The sequence below is a fragment of the Dreissena polymorpha genome, chromosome 4 (genome assembly GCF_020536995.1).
Source record: "Dreissena polymorpha isolate Duluth1 chromosome 4, UMN_Dpol_1.0, whole genome shotgun sequence".
In the NCBI taxonomy this organism is placed as follows: domain Eukaryota; kingdom Metazoa; phylum Mollusca; class Bivalvia; order Myida; family Dreissenidae; genus Dreissena; species Dreissena polymorpha.
The window spans coordinates 105488904-105504878 of NC_068358.1; the positions used below are offsets into that span (position 1 = coordinate 105488904).

A 15975-nucleotide genomic window follows, 5' to 3' on the forward strand; every position below is an offset into this window, starting at 1 on the left:
TTATGTGGTTCAGGGGCTTTTGACAATCCTGCAAAGCCTCGACTTTCTGACTCTATTCCGCCAATCTTACGCCAAGTAACCCCTAAAACTCATCATGATTATAAGTCTTACAATATTTATGAAAGATATTATATTGATAACTATAATTGCTTTGTACCAATGAACGTATACATTCAAAAACATCGAGCGTAAAATGCATGGTCGAAGCTCAGTCAGTTTCTACAATGTGTTCTTTATTTCTTCATAATAAAATTGTAATGATCATAAACCAACACTGGCAAATTAGCACGATCTCGATATATTATTGATACAAACTTTATGGTTTACGAAGCATAAATAACTGCTATATATATGCTAAGACGCTTTCCATGCAGCGTCTCGGACCGCAATCTCTTCGTGGGTTGTGGGGTCAGAACAATCGTTTTTCCGGATATTCGTCGTACACATGATATTATGAAGAAGATTTTGAATCGGGCGGAGTGGCTCGACATGTGCTAGAAAACCATCAACCATAAGTATCCATAAGAAAGTAAGTATTCAATGGACATTTTATCGCATTTGTAAATTTTTACATATGCTGCAGTAAACTGTGTGCATTGTTGCCGCTATAATACGATGTAGTTTTAGATATAAACGCATAACTTGGTGACGTCATTTAGCAACTACACATGTTGTCTATCACAACCTTCTTCTTGAACAAAACCTGTTTGTGTTTAAAATAAAAAAAACAAGTTCTCTAAGGTATGATCGCTGTATTTATATCACATTTTCTGATTATTTTTAATTAGTTTATTACCTGAATAAATGACCGTAATCAACATTCGTCATTTCCCCGCAAGATATTCTTATTTTACCAAGCACCTGCAAATGTGGAGTTTTTGTAAACAAACGTCGATTATTCTCAAGTTTCTTAACATGTAAAACTGTATGTATCGCTTCAATTTATTATGCATTATTTCAATTTAAGAGACATATATTTTTGCAAAATATAATTAAAATTCCTTTATTGTTTTTGCAAACTTAGATAATTATCAATACTTTGCAATTTCATGATTTCAAGCAAAGACCTATAGATAACACAGATTGGAAACTTCGCGCCTTATCGGGCTATCTCTCGGCGGGGTCACGTGGTCGAGAAACCGATAAGTACACTGAGGATCAGCAGACAATTTATTCCATGAATCAATCGGAGTAGTCCGGAGATAGCCGGTGTATCACGATTGCGATAAGATAGCGACGCGTCAGTAGCAACGGCTACGATTATCGAGCAAAGTTATGCGAAAATGTTACGGCGCTATGAAAGGCGGCTGAAACTTGGTCAATAATGATCCGATTTATATAAAATAAAGTTTCAAAGAAACATGGGTAATTATGTTTTTTTTATAAAATCTCGATTTTATTTACCTACAATAAGAATTTATAATGCCGCGATCGTTGAAGAAATAGCGCTAAGAACTTCCAAATCGCGGCGAGAATGCTGTTGAATAGTTTTTTTGAAAGGCTTTTGCTGATAAAATATTCTTGTATAATTTGGTATTTCAAACAGTTAAAACCTTATAAAATATTATTAATACAAAACAGATAGATATATGTGGACACATAGATCTAGGTCTCTGATTAAAACAACATTACAGTATAATAAATTCTATGATCGTTTGATCCAAAAACGGTTTCAGTTAGACTTATTTCAATATTGATTGTGTAGATTTTTTAAATTGTTTAATTCTCTTTTTATTTAGATCTTATTCATGAGTTATAGGTTATTAAAGTTTTGTTTGTTATCCAGTTTTTTTTCTTTTGGTAATTAAATTAAGCTTTCAGTATCGTGGGCTAGGATTTCGTGAAAAGAAAAAAAACAACAACATTTTACGCGCGTGTTAATCGTCGGATCAATTAGCGAACTGAAGAAGATGCTTTGTGTGTTTTTTCTTTATTCTTGAGAATTAATTAAAAGAAGGTATCCTAACTTCAATTATCAGTTTGCGTTGTTGATTGATTTTAATTGTGTGATCAGTGGCCGCGGCCGGCGAATTATAGTCATCTCACAGCTTTTGTATGTGTTTTAATAGTAATCTCACAGCTATCTGTTAAAACATGTTTGTATATTAACTTGCATGTGTAACATTGACAGGAAAACTGGTAATACTAATAAAAGATATTAAATGAGAAATTAAACCCATACATTGTTCTTTCATCTTGTTTTTTATTCATACCAAGATAAACATATTACCCAGAATAAAAATCTTATTTCTTCGATTTGAGGTGAATAATGACGAAGTTGTTCACAATGAACCAAAGCACCTTTGACAACATGTGTGTATAATAGGGTAAAAGAGCTTAAAATTGTACCATCTTTGTACAAGGCCAAAATCCTTTAAAATGAACATTTTCCTCCAGTTTAGTTCATTCATACCTAGATTAACATATCACCAAGCATAAAAATCTGACTTTATCTATTTGGGATGAAAAATGAAAAAGTTTATCAAAAAGAACAAAAACACGTTTGACAGCAATCTTGTACAACAGAAGAAAAGAGCTTAAAATTGTACCAACATTGTATAAGGCCAAACACTTTAAATTGATTATTTTCTTCGGGTTTGTTTAAATCTATACTTAGATTAACATCTTGCCTAGCATAAAAATCTTACTTCAACGATATGGGATGAGAACTAGAAAAGTTTGTCAAAAAGAAACAAACCACTTTGGCGACAGGTGTGAAAAATGATTGAATGGAATAACAGTATAAAATAGTACAAATTGTACAAAGGCAAAATCCTTTAAAATACCTCATTTTCGTCTACTTTTTATAAATCATACATAGATTAACATCTCACCTAGCATAAAAATCTTACGTTATCAATATGTGATGCTTAATGAAGATGTTTTTAAAAAAAAATGCTTCGGGCCTTTCAAATTAAAAAAAATTATCGAAAATGAACGAATCCAGTGTTCTCTTTCAAATTCCAATAAATTAATAATTAATTAGAATAATAACTACCAAAACTTAAAGAATTATCAACACAGAAAATAAATACTTATTTTTATTCACACAAAAAATATTCAATATGTCTTTTTTCGGCGACCGACTTTGCTCACTACGCGAAGTTCGTAACGTTGCGCTTTCAGACATTCATTGCTCTGCAAACTGACAACCGAGCGCTAAAAACACTAATTAACACATTAAGATTGTTAATAACAATATCAATATAATATAAACTACCAGATCATGCTCAGAATACCCTACGACAACAAATATTAACGACTAATTACGAAGAATAATTGATTGCTTTATAACAAAATGTTCGACAGTAGCTGGAACATGGAAGAATCTACAGGTACACCGGCATCTCCAAAATCAATGTCACGTGACCCGCGTCCGCCGTTAGATATTATCGCATATCGCTATCGCGTAGAGGAGAGTTTCCAATCTGTGTTATCTATAGGTCTTTGTTTCAAGCCATGTACATGACTTAGCTGTCATCCACATCGTTTATGTTTGCAGTCAGAATATTTGGTGGGAGAATAAAGATAAAGAGTTATTTATGCTCGATTGGTCATTGTCGGCTCGGGTACTACTTACACGTACCCCAGGTACTCTTATCCCTTACTTTCATAGTATCAGCCCTCCTCATTGTATCTGCCCTTTTACGAAAGACCTTCAAGACGTACTGGAAAATTAATGTTTTTTTCAAATTTTATAAGTTGTTATTTATTTGATGGTTATCCTTGACTATTACAACGATCATTCTCATGATTTCCGGTGTTCATTGGAAGTGTAGTGAAATAAGGTCACTTTCAACAGCCTTGCTGTTGGGCTAGCTCTTTAGCGACGTGGTTAAAGTGTCTGACTACCACTCTGGAGGTCGTGGGTTCAATCCCCGGCCTGAGCTCAGTATTTTCACATTAATGGCGATGAGGCAAAAAAGAACTGTGAATGCGGGAATGGGTCGGAGCTGTTTAATGGATTCTGGGAGGGCCATGCGGATGCAAGACATGCTGTAGCGGGCGTGTCTGGGCCTTGAAACATTAAAAGGGGGAGGAGTGTAGTAAAAGTAAGGTCACTTCCAACAGCCTTGCTGTTGGGCTAGCTCTTTAGCGACGTGGTTAAAGTGTCTGACTACCACTCTGGAGGTTGTGGGTTCAATCCCCGGCCTGAGCTCAGTATTTTCACATTAGAATGTTGGTCATGTTTATTCCAGGGTGATGCTACCATTTTTAAATTACGTAACACACACGTAAATTCTTTGTTAATGGATAGTAGTAGTTTTATTAAATGTGTCATATGCCACTTATTTTTCAATAAAATGTAAAAATATTTTAAAAACAAAATGAGCAAGAGTTTCGTTTTTCCACTTAGTAACTATTTTAGAACAAGCACGTGCGCATAGTAACAAATCTTAACAACCAATCAAAAGGGCAGATAGTATGAGAGGGTCGGTACAGGAAACAGATTACTAAAGGGAGCTTAGTCTAGCGAGTATTTTGTCAAAACATTACCGATTTAAGTGCAATTTTCGTTGTTATGTCCTAGAATACACATTTAACTTTATATTGACATATAACACATGCGTGTTTTTGTATTCGTTCACTTCCAAAATTCCAATGTTTTCATTTAGAGGGCTGATACAACGGACATACATGCTAAGTATACGTACATGTGCCCTGGGTATGGTAAATATACTTAATTGTTCCCGGTCAATATTAGACTGCACCTGAGTTGTTTATCCACCCCAAATCCTTTGTCATAAAACGGGCTACCGATTACCATAAAATGGTAATTCTTATCTGAAACAAACTTCTCTTTAAAAAAATGCATCAACATGCTTTTTAAGTATGAGTTTCCATAATGTAGAGGTCATTTAACAGAAAATTGACATAAATATGAACATAGTTAATTTAAAAAAAAACACAAGGACCAATTTAGCGTTAAAATTTTTAGGTACATTTTAGTATATTTACCGTACCCGGTGTACATTTAAGTATACTTAAAGAGTACCCGTGGTACATGTAAGTAGAACCCGAGCCGACAATGACCAATCAAGCATTATTAATAGTATAGTTACAGGCCTTTTCCTGCCTTTCTCACGGTTCCGATAGTGGGACCCATTCCCAATGCCAAATATGGATATTTTTCCCAATTCTCAAAAAAATTGCCCAATTTCCGACAGAAATGATGTTTGCCGAAAAATGTGTTTCCCGGTAGGTACCGTGTTTTAAATGTTTGTTTTATTATACACATACTTACATTAGCAGTTGACAATGACTGTTGCATGGATAAACAACAGTTTAGTACTTTTCTTAGCATTTTTGGGCAATACTTATGTATAAAACATTAGATTTAATAAGTAAAAATCAGAAAAATAATTTCCGAAATAAGGCTTTTGTCAATGAAAATTCTTCCAAATTTGGAAGATTTTGCCACTCAAAAAATCCCAACTTAGCTAGGTACCTTTTCCCAAAATAGACAGAAGAAGGCCTGAGTTAGAAGGGTTTGATAGTTAACAGACAGATGGAGAGCAAAGAAGAGTCCCCAGCTACATTTAATCCCCCACTCTCATGTCCTTCGGCTACAGTGGCTGTAAAGAGGTTTGAACCTAAACCAGCCAAGCAATCGGGTTCATTACAAGTTACTTTGTAGCTGGTGCTGACAGGTTTTTTTTAATCTTTTTATTGCTAGCCCCTGTTGTCACAACCACAATATTGATTTAGTATTTGCCACATGTAAAATGCATACAGTCTCCTGAGATTATGATTTCATTGTTGTTTTTTTATATACACCACATTTTTCAGAATAATATCCTAAGATGGGAAAGAAAGTGAAAAAGGATGAAAAGCCTCCTCCAGATGATGTGGTAACACTAAATTATTGTTACTTATTTTACTTGTTACAGTAATTCAAATGTTATTAACATAATAACTATCAATGGTCTATTTAATCTTACCCCTTTTACGTCTTGGACTTTGCAGTGAACAAACATTTTGTTAGATTATGATCAATTAGATGATTATTGTTCAAATGCTGAGTTTCATATATTTTTATGGTTGCTGGTAAGGAAACAGAATCATACAATTTTTAGGCCCACATAATGTACAATGCAAAATATACAATTGGAGACCCTCATCCTGGGAGCATGATATTAACAATGCTACATGTTAGTAGCATCTCTCAAATAGAAATTTGATTACAAGAAAGATTATTGAATATTCTTCTGCTATCTATAGACATCAAAACTGCAGTCTTAAATTTCAAAGTAACTATTTAGCTCTTAGTCATAACTTTTAGGTGTGTGTGTTAAATTTTTATGCAGTTTGACACACTTTCCGTGGAAAGCAGACAAGCTGGCACTGTGGTGCTGATGTTGAGCAGTCCTGAGGAAGATGTGCAGTCAAAAGCATGTGAAGCCATCTACAAATTTGTCACAAAATGTGAGTACTGAGCAGTGTTTAAATTTGTTCCACACTTAAGATCAATGTAAATAGTCAGATTAACACAAAAAGAATGAACCTTGTTGTGAAATTTAAGGTACTCATAACTGTGAATTATTATTGATATTAAAGGCTGGTAGTTACGCCGTTTCTTTTAAATCTTGTTAACAAGTATGAAAGTGGGGTTGCAAGCCAATTGGTACTACAGTGTAACTGTATACCATAGTGCATGTGGAGTTTACTGTTTTAAGGTGATGAAAATAAGAAACAGTTGTTGGATCTTGGAGCTGTGGGCCATCTTCTGACCCTTATGCAGAGTGAAGATAAAATTGTTCGCCGAAATGCTTGTATGGCTGTAGGAGTGATGACAGCCAATCGTAAGTATTGTTTGTATTGTTCAATAAATATATTAGCCATGTTCTGGGAAAGTGTGGCTTAATGCATGTTAAGTCAGCACAGGCTAATCAGGGACGATACACTTTCCACTTTATGGATATCTCTTCTAAACAAAAATCTAGGCAGAAATTGTCGCCCCTGATTAGCCTGTGCGCACTTCATGCACATGAAGAAAAAAACTGTTTTCTAAGAGTCAAGCTCAAGTATTGATTTATTCGATATAACATTTACAAAAATCTCCAAATATGTTAATGAAAGTACATTGAAAAGTTTACTTAACATAATCCTTTGTATGTTAATTTCATTACAGCTGATGTAAGAAAGTATCTAAGAAAAGCAGAAGCTACATATCCTGCCCTTGTGAACCTTTTGGGACCTGATGGTAAATGTTATGTGTGTTCTCTATACACATATAGGTTTTCAGGAACGACTGCTCAAAATATTTAAATGGGTTCATGTTTTGCTGCTTAGCAAATGAATGTTAATGTCTTAATTATGAAAATAGCTTATTTTTGGAGTTTATAATTCTGTGTTAACTGGAAAAATAAATTTAAGGAACATCAAGTTACTTAACAAGTCATCACTTAAAAAACATAAGATATAGGAGCAGTATTACATGGTTATATAAATGAACATAAAACAAATTTGACCATTTATTGTTTTTCCTGTGTTTTGTGTGGTTTGAAGTAAATAGAGAACAAATACTAAAATTATATTCAAATATTTGTTTGTCATTATTTGTATATATTCAAATTTATGTTTATTAAAATATTTGAATTTAATGTCAAAACTTACAATTGTCTGAAACAATAGGACTGTTTCTGTTTCCCAAAAATTACTAAAAATTGTTTCTTACAGTCATCTTTAAAAAAGGTGACAGAGTCATCATTTTTGAAAAAGATAATTGATTATTATGGTAATTGTTTATTCCCTAAATCAATTTTCAGAGGATGATGTATGCCATGAGTTTTCTGCCCTTGCCTTGTCTAATATGGCAACAGAGTTTAGTTCAAAGGCAGCCATCTTTGAGCATGGAGGTTTGGAGCCACTAATTCGATGCCTGTCAGCACATGATCCTGATGTGCAGAAAAATTGCATTGAAGCAATTGCATTATTACTGATGGTAAACAGATAATTACTGAAGCTCTTAAAGATTCTTGTTTTGTGAATGTTATTTCTGTGTGTGTTATATGTGAGTCGCATATAGTGCTCACATGTCTATCTGTGTGAGTTGTAGTAGTTGACCATTCCTTATCCACTCATACCACCCAACCTTTTCTTGAACATATAATAGAGAGTAAAATAATAATTTAAACAAAAGACCAACAAAACATATGGGTAAGGAGAGCTTTATTAATAATGAAAAATCATTATTTTTTGTGGGACATGAATTTTTGTTTATTTTGTGGGTTGACTGATCCATGAATTTTATACAAACACATGAGAAAATGACAAACCATAATTCCTCATATTTTTCCAAAATGTGAAATCCATGAATTTACGTGTCCACAAAGAAGTTATTTTTGGAAGAACCATGAAATTTTATTCTCACAAATAAAAATGATCATATATCAAATGGATGGCTTATTACAGAAATGTATGCTTAGCATGTACAGTGGATTGATGAAAAAGATATGGAGATAAACGTCAGTGTGTTACTTTATGTTAATAATCACATTCTACTTTTTATATGTACTCAATGAACATTTTCATTAAGAATCCATTCAACAAGACATTATTTTCAACATATGGGGTCGCTCTGTGAAAAGGGGGTTGATTGCATGTGTGTAAAGTGTCAACCCAGATTAGCCTGTGCAGTGGGCACAGGCTGATCAGGGATGAGACTTTCTGCCTAAACTGAATTTTTGTAACGTCAACAGAAGTCTTCCTGTAAACGAAAAATACAATAAAAGCGGAAAATTTTGTCCCTGCTATGTCCGGCTTCATCCCCGAGTACTTTTGGACTGCTACATGAATTAAACCCTTTTTTCATAGAGCACGGCTCATATTGTTCTTCAATAGGACTACCAAACCAGGAGAGCGATCAAGGACCTGGAAGGTCTCAACCCAATATTGGAGGTGTTGAAGTCCGAGTACCAGATCATACAGAAATTGGGCTTGCTGGCCCTTGAGAGAGCGTCCCAAGATGGTAATCACATTATTACAGTCACGTTCTAGGAAAACAGGGTGTAATGCATGTGTGAAAAGTGTTGTCTCAGATTAGCCTGTGTTGACTGCACAGGCTAATAAGAGACAAGATTGGATGTTTGTTAAGAAGATACATGTAAAGAAAATTTCCTTAAAGCAGCAAGTGCTGTCCCAGATTAGCCTGTGCACAGGCTCCACTGGGGTGACACTTGACACACGTGCATTTAGCCTGGCTTTCCCAGAGTAAGACTCATTATCATTTTAAGTACATTCTCAAGCAAGTCAAGTAAGTTGTATTGATTGCATGGAATACTGTAATATAATACTCTTTATTTGATTTTCAATTGAGACAGGGTACTCCAATCTAACATGTGGAAATCATATAACTTGATATCAGGGCATGGAGCATTGATGTAATGCAATTGCAATGACCATTCATCAAATAAATTTCAATGGAGATTGATGCAACATGTGCAAATCAATTACTGAAAAATTAAGTTAAAAAAATGTGAAAAATAAACTTATAGTTGCCTTATTAAATTTGTTTACAAACAAAATTATTACTTTGACAGATTATATATGCGTATTTTAGCCTCAGTTGGTATGATATACAGGACAATAATACTATTTGGATAAATTGGGCTATAAAATAAAAACGCATTGGCTTTTTGGGGGAAAATTTTAAGTGCGCATTTTATTTTCAAATTATCACTCAACTTATGATCATTAACAAATCTGCCAATTCTTGTTCAATTTTACACACACACACACACCCTGCTGATGAGGGTTTCACTAATGACCGACTTTTAACAGTTATTTAACGTATACTTTATGTTTTTTGTGAAGTACTACCGTTAGTTTTAAATAATGATATAAGATTTCTGAAAAGAAACACACCATATCAATGAATTTTCAATATAAATAAATTATCCTTTAAAGTGAAAATAGCTATTTACAAACAGCATTAAACCAGGACATCCTACAAGGCTCACTTGCTATTCAGGTTTTATGCTGTTTGCTGCTCATCAGTATCTTAGGGTTGGAAATAAAGCCTTTAAAACTTGAATCTAGTAAGAAAGGCCTTTAGTTTATACTGATTTTGTAAGGGACTACAAAGGTGTCAAGGTAAGTAAATGAGCGTTGAAGGGTTATCATTGAATGTGAATTGATGTACTATTCAGGGGAGAACCGCAGTGCCCTGCGTGAGCTGGAGGCCATTTCTAAGCTGATTGACTTCGTGGCTCACCCGGAGTGGAATGATCTGCACGTGATGGCTGTCATGGTGTTGTCTAACCTACTGGAGGACCTGGAAAGCCTTGAGGTATGAGCGGGGGATGCTGTTTTATTTGTTATTATTTGGATAAATTTTGTTTAATAAATGGTGAATATGTATGCCCGGCAGGGAGGGTGTGAAAAGGAGATATGAGGAAAAATACATAAGATATTCCTGGAATGGGACAAATAGTTTTCAAGTGTGTGTTTACAAATGTGAACAGGTATTGAATAGCTTTCACTTAGAACATGCATTCTTTGATCTGAAATTAAGCGAAAGAGACAATTAACCTTATAAATTGAACAAATTTGAAAATGGTTAGAAATAATTTTTTCCGTCTTAGACTCCAGTTTCACAGATAGCCTGTAAAATACGATACATGTAATTACACATGCCCTATCTTTCCATGTGATATTACCTTAATAATTGTTCACGCACTTTCTAGTAGAACACAAAGAACAACAATTATTATGTAACATATTAATTTGTGATAATTTTAAATTTTGATTTGATTTACTTACATGATTTGAACTCAACTAATTATGTTGTTTATTTTATGTGTGAAACTAAAATGGAATATCAAAAATAAAACAATAACATGTTATTAATGTAAAGATAATTGTCAAAACATTGGAATGTTTGGAACTTTTAACTTATACATGGATGGACATGTATCATGTGGAAAAACTAACTTAATATAAAATTGGTCAATATTCAATGTAGTTATAATTTATGCACTCGGAAAATTTAGACATCCGCGATAGTTCATGATTCCACATTATGTTCACAATACTTCATCATGCTATTTTCGCGTTTTGCAGTTGATCAAGGAAACTGGTGGCCTCAAGCGTCTGGTGGCACTTATAACTGACCAAGTGCCTCCAGATGAGGAACCCAAAGGTGGTAAAGGGGACAAAGGAGACAAAGGGGGAAAAGGGTCCAGAAATGCAAAAAAGAGTGCGGCCAAGGACTGTAAGTCTCTTTAGATGTTAAATCAAAAGTAGTTGTGTACATTATTTGCATAATTTATTCTGTTTTTTTTTTCATTTTTATAAATATTAATTATATTAGAATGCATGTTCAATTTTTTTTATTGTCTTGGTCATTTAAGAAATAGTTGTGGCCGTAGTATAGGTTATTGTTTAATTACCAGCAGTTTGGAGTTCCAAATCATAGGAATTAAATCACAATTGGGGTCATCAGAACAACAAACGTTTGGTTGTTACCACAATATCAAACTTTTAGCCAGAAATTATTTAGTTTCTACCACAAATTCATAAATAATTTGTATGCGTAATACTACATTTGAATCTATGCACTGCCCTTTTTTCCTATAAACACTTACAAATGCCTTTCTTTGATGTGATAACAATTTCAAAATGAGGTCAGTTTCGTTCACAAACTTAAGTCTAATCAATGTAATATAATTATGCAATAAGTATTTGTTTTAAAAAATTTGTTAGATCACATGCATTTTACTGAACCATTTGGAATTTCTGTAACTACTTTCACAACTAAGCTCTGACCATAGTTTGTTGCAGAATAAACCACACTTATTTTCCCTCTTTGTCAATAACAAACAAATTAGAGGTTGTGGTTGGTTAAAAAATAACCTTCATTTGACAGAACACTATTGAATATATTTACAACATACTCATGAATGAGATGAAATTGTATAGTTAAACACTGGGTATTAGTACTACTGTCTTTTATATTCAATAATGTGCTCATAAAGCCATTAAAACGTGTCCAATTAATTAGCAATTAAACGGTACCCTATTCTAGTTCTGTTCTCTAATTGAGTTTCTTTATCGTTTCACTTTCAGCTGATTATGGTCACTCTGGTAATATGTTATTGTCATTCTGTTGTCCAAGTAGGATGAATGGACTGGATAGATTTATTTTTGGATAAGGAAAATAAAATTAGAGTGAGGCATGATGGTTATGGGCCAATATGGTCGGCGACATATGACCCAAGTCCTGCAAAAATGGATCTGTGTGCTAATGAGACCACAAAACCTTGCATGGCTTAAGAGATGAATTAGCAGCTCCTGACCAGACAGGATTGCCTATGATATTCTGGAGCTACTCTGGCTACAAATTTTATAAGATCCATAAGACCCATTTTTGCTTGACGAGACTCATATAAGACTAGTGGACTAGTTTAGCAGACCATGTAGAAATGCTGTCTATAAGTTACTGGAATGCCAGCTTTTATAGTTAGAATCCCCCTGTGAAGTTGATGAGCAACACTATCCCCTTGTGTTTTGTTATAATTTATTATGTGTCAATTTATAAAATTGCAGCTGATATCATTAATGTTAATTGTTTGTCAATTAATATTGAACTTGAAAGCATGGATAAAAATATCACATATTGTATATTTAATATAAGCTTATCTATAATTAAGACATTTGTTCAATTTAAAGGATTACATGAAAGGCAAAACATCAGAGGACGAAAATCTGACATTTGAGATAATACTTAGAATGTAAGATGTAGAACAAATCAGAACAATAGACTTAGAGAAAATGACAAAGAGCATTAAACATAGAACACAATACATAGAACATAGGTTATAGAGTGTTCATGTTCTAGAACAGAAAAATAGAACACGGGTCAAAGAGTGTTCGTGTTCTAGAACACAGTATATAAAGCATATGCCCAGATACTGTTTATGTTCTATAATACAAGATATATAACATAGGTCCAGAGAATGACCATGTTCTAGAACACAAGACATAGCGCATAGTTCCAGATACTGTTCATGTTCTAGAGCACACGATATAAAACATAGGTCCAGAGAGTGTTCATGTTTTAGAACACAATACATAGAGCATAGGTCCAGTAAGTGTTCATGTTCTATAACACAAGATATAAAACGTAAGTCCAGAAATTGTTTATGTTCAAGACACAAGATATAAAACATAGATCTAGAGAGTGTTCATGTTCTAAAGCACAAGACATAGAACCTAGGTCAAAAAGTGTTCATGTTATAGAAGACAAGACATACAATATAGGTCCGGAGAGTGTTCATGTTCTAGAACACAAGACATAGAACATAGGTTTAGAGAGTGTTCATGTTCTTCAGCCACACCCAAATGTAACCATGGGACCCCAGGTAATGTGGGAACACAACTTTGCACACTTTAAGAGTCTTGGAATCATCAACCATCCTAATGTTGAGGGACATATCATTTTATTTTATCAGAGTTGATGCCCTTTTCCAGTTTATTGCATTTCTTCCTTGCACTTGTGCTACCAAGTTGCATACAATACATGCATACATGAATTTTTATTATTATTGATGCACAAACATATAATATCTGAAAGTGCATGTAAAAAAATATGCATTATCTTTATTCATGTAAATGTAGATTTTTGTTTAATTACGATAACTTCTACATGGCAGGCTCTTGTATTGATAAGTTAATTTTTATCTAATTCTATGTCTTTGGCAAGGTATCCTTTTTTCTTTCAGGAACTCTGGTCAAACAGCAACCCTAATTCATTTGTGTTTGTTAATAGATTGTAGATGTTAATTTGTCTCATATTCTGGGGCTTATTCATCAGAGCTGTACATAAATCTAAACAAATGATAGGGATGTTTCATGACTATTTTCATTATTATTTTCTAGCTTAATTAAGATAACAAACATGTGGGTATCTTAAAGCTTGTATGAGTCTCATTCTGAGGAAACTGGGCTTAATACATATGTGTTAAATGTGTCCACACAAACTAACCAGGGATGACACTTTCTGCTTAGACTGGATTTTTATTTAGGAGAGACCTCCTTCAAACAATTCCATCAAAGCAGAAAGTGTTGTCCAAGATTAGCCTGTGAAAACTGAACAAGCTCATCTCGAGCGACATTTTATGCACATGCATTAAGCCCCATTTTTCCAGAACGTGTCTCATATTATCTTTACGCAAGTGATTGCTGTGTTATAGCCAAGAAGCAGGAGTCTGCTGACAGTTCTGAGGCCCCCCCAGGGGAGGCAATCATCCCCACCCTCCCAGACGCGAAAATGTGCGCCGCAAAGGCTATAGGCAGATCAGCCCGCAGTGGTGAGTGTGTGCTACAGGATATAGGAGCTGTGCTCTGATAAATAAGGCTTAATGCATTTGAGTAAAGTAATGTCCCAGATTAGCCTGTGCAGTCTACACAGGCTTATCAGGGATGACGCTTTCCGCTTTTTATGAATTTTTAGTTTAAAGAAAGTCTTTTCTCACTAAAATCCAGTCAAACTGTTGACCATGCTTTGCCAGTGCAGATGGTGAACTTCACTTTATGCAGATGCATTAAGCCCTTTTTTCCAAGATCATGGCTCATCTATGTATTTTATTTATTGAATATAGTTATTTATCAACAACAAGAAAAATGAAAGGATCAGGCAAAATTATTGTTCTATATTCTTTTTATTCATTGTGTGTTGGACTAATAGAATACTATTTATTGTCCAAACACAAAGTACAGTCTTTAATTGTGTCAATATTATGCTCCCTACTCTTACTTTTCTTGCTCATTAAACACTTTTGGACATTGTTCATATGATATGATCATACTATCAAAATCCTGTTCTTGTGTAAGAATCCCTGGAATGCTCAATATTTTCTTGGTGTTAACATTCTAATATTTTAATTAGGGATGGGATCGAATATCCGATTATTCGAATATTAGAAAATCGTCCGAATATTCGAATCCAAAGTTCATATTCGAATATTGTATTTTTAGGCAAAAATACTTTTGAAAAAGTTATAAGTACATGTACGAAGTCCCAGTTTTTGTTAAATGCAGACGACTTTCCTGTATATCCGGTTAGTCATTGTTTGGATAACAGCTGCCATTAATGAACGAGGGGATCATTGGCAAACAGGAGGGCATAAGGATAGGGACCAATTGCCACTTTACTTTAAATTTAGATTGATGCAATATACACAAAACTATTTCATGAAAATCAGAAAATGAAAATAAATGTATGTTCCACATCAATGTGTATCGATACGCTTTCAATTGTTTAATGTGCAAAATCCGTATTTTGACAGGTCTTTTAACCTCAGGTGGTATAATAGACAGTATCTTTGGACTTGATTGGGCCGAAGTTGGCTTTTATTTCAGTACGACACATCTATCAATATCAATAAGCAACCCCTATTATATCATAAAAACACCATGGTGTGAATGCCTGATAAAATAAATAATTTTCCGATAAATCGCTGATAAGGTGTCAAAAACAAACACTGATGCACTCGAGTAGAAGAAATCGGGACGTATGACATGTTCGTTTTAAATGCTTTATTAACAATTAAATCAATAATTCTCTCTTCTTAGAATATAGTTACTCAAATACTAACCAATTACATCGTCATGGTTCTTAATTCCAGACAAAATAGCAAAAACAAAAGCATACACATAATCGTGTTAACCGGAAATATCTGATATCTTATGAAAATAAAAAGTATTTATTTAAAAAGAAAAACATTATATTAATTTATGATTTTTTAAAAAAAGATTACTTTATTTAATTTTTAAAAGCTGCACATATGCTACGATTTATAGTGGTATTTGTGGACATCAGGAGTAGTATGTTGGTCCGTACTGTCACAATTTCTGACAATTTAAAATAAGGTTTAAAAATCGAATATATTCAAATAATGACAAACGAATATTCGAATATCATTTTCAGTATTCGTTCCCATCCCTAATTTTAATACAATAAATGTCCCTCTA

At 33.8% G+C, this 15975-nt stretch overlaps 1 protein-coding gene across 5 annotated transcripts in view; it reads left to right on the forward strand.

Moving 5' to 3' along the window:
* Nucleotides 1-659: 659 nt before the first annotated feature.
* Nucleotides 660-15975, forward strand: part of LOC127877203 (armadillo repeat-containing protein 3-like) — a 41175-nt gene continuing 25859 nt past the window's right edge. For 3 of the 5 annotated variants that reach the window (XM_052422872.1, XM_052422875.1, XM_052422876.1), the window contains exons 1-11: nt 660-741; nt 5791-5852; nt 6309-6426; nt 6678-6803; nt 7133-7204; nt 7770-7945; nt 8845-8971; nt 10152-10291; nt 11065-11215; nt 12070-12087; nt 14196-14312. In XM_052422872.1, coding sequence (XP_052278832.1) covers nt 5805-5852; nt 6309-6426; nt 6678-6803; nt 7133-7204; nt 7770-7945; nt 8845-8971; nt 10152-10291; nt 11065-11215; nt 12070-12087; nt 14196-14312 — 1093 coding nt within the window. In that variant the 5' untranslated portion in view covers nt 660-741; nt 5791-5804. The remainder of the gene's footprint in view (nt 742-5790; nt 5853-6308; nt 6427-6677; nt 6804-7132; nt 7205-7769; nt 7946-8844; nt 8972-10151; nt 10292-11064; nt 11216-12069; nt 12088-14195; nt 14313-15975) is intronic. The other 2 variants (XM_052422877.1, XM_052422874.1) reach the window with 2 other exon arrangements.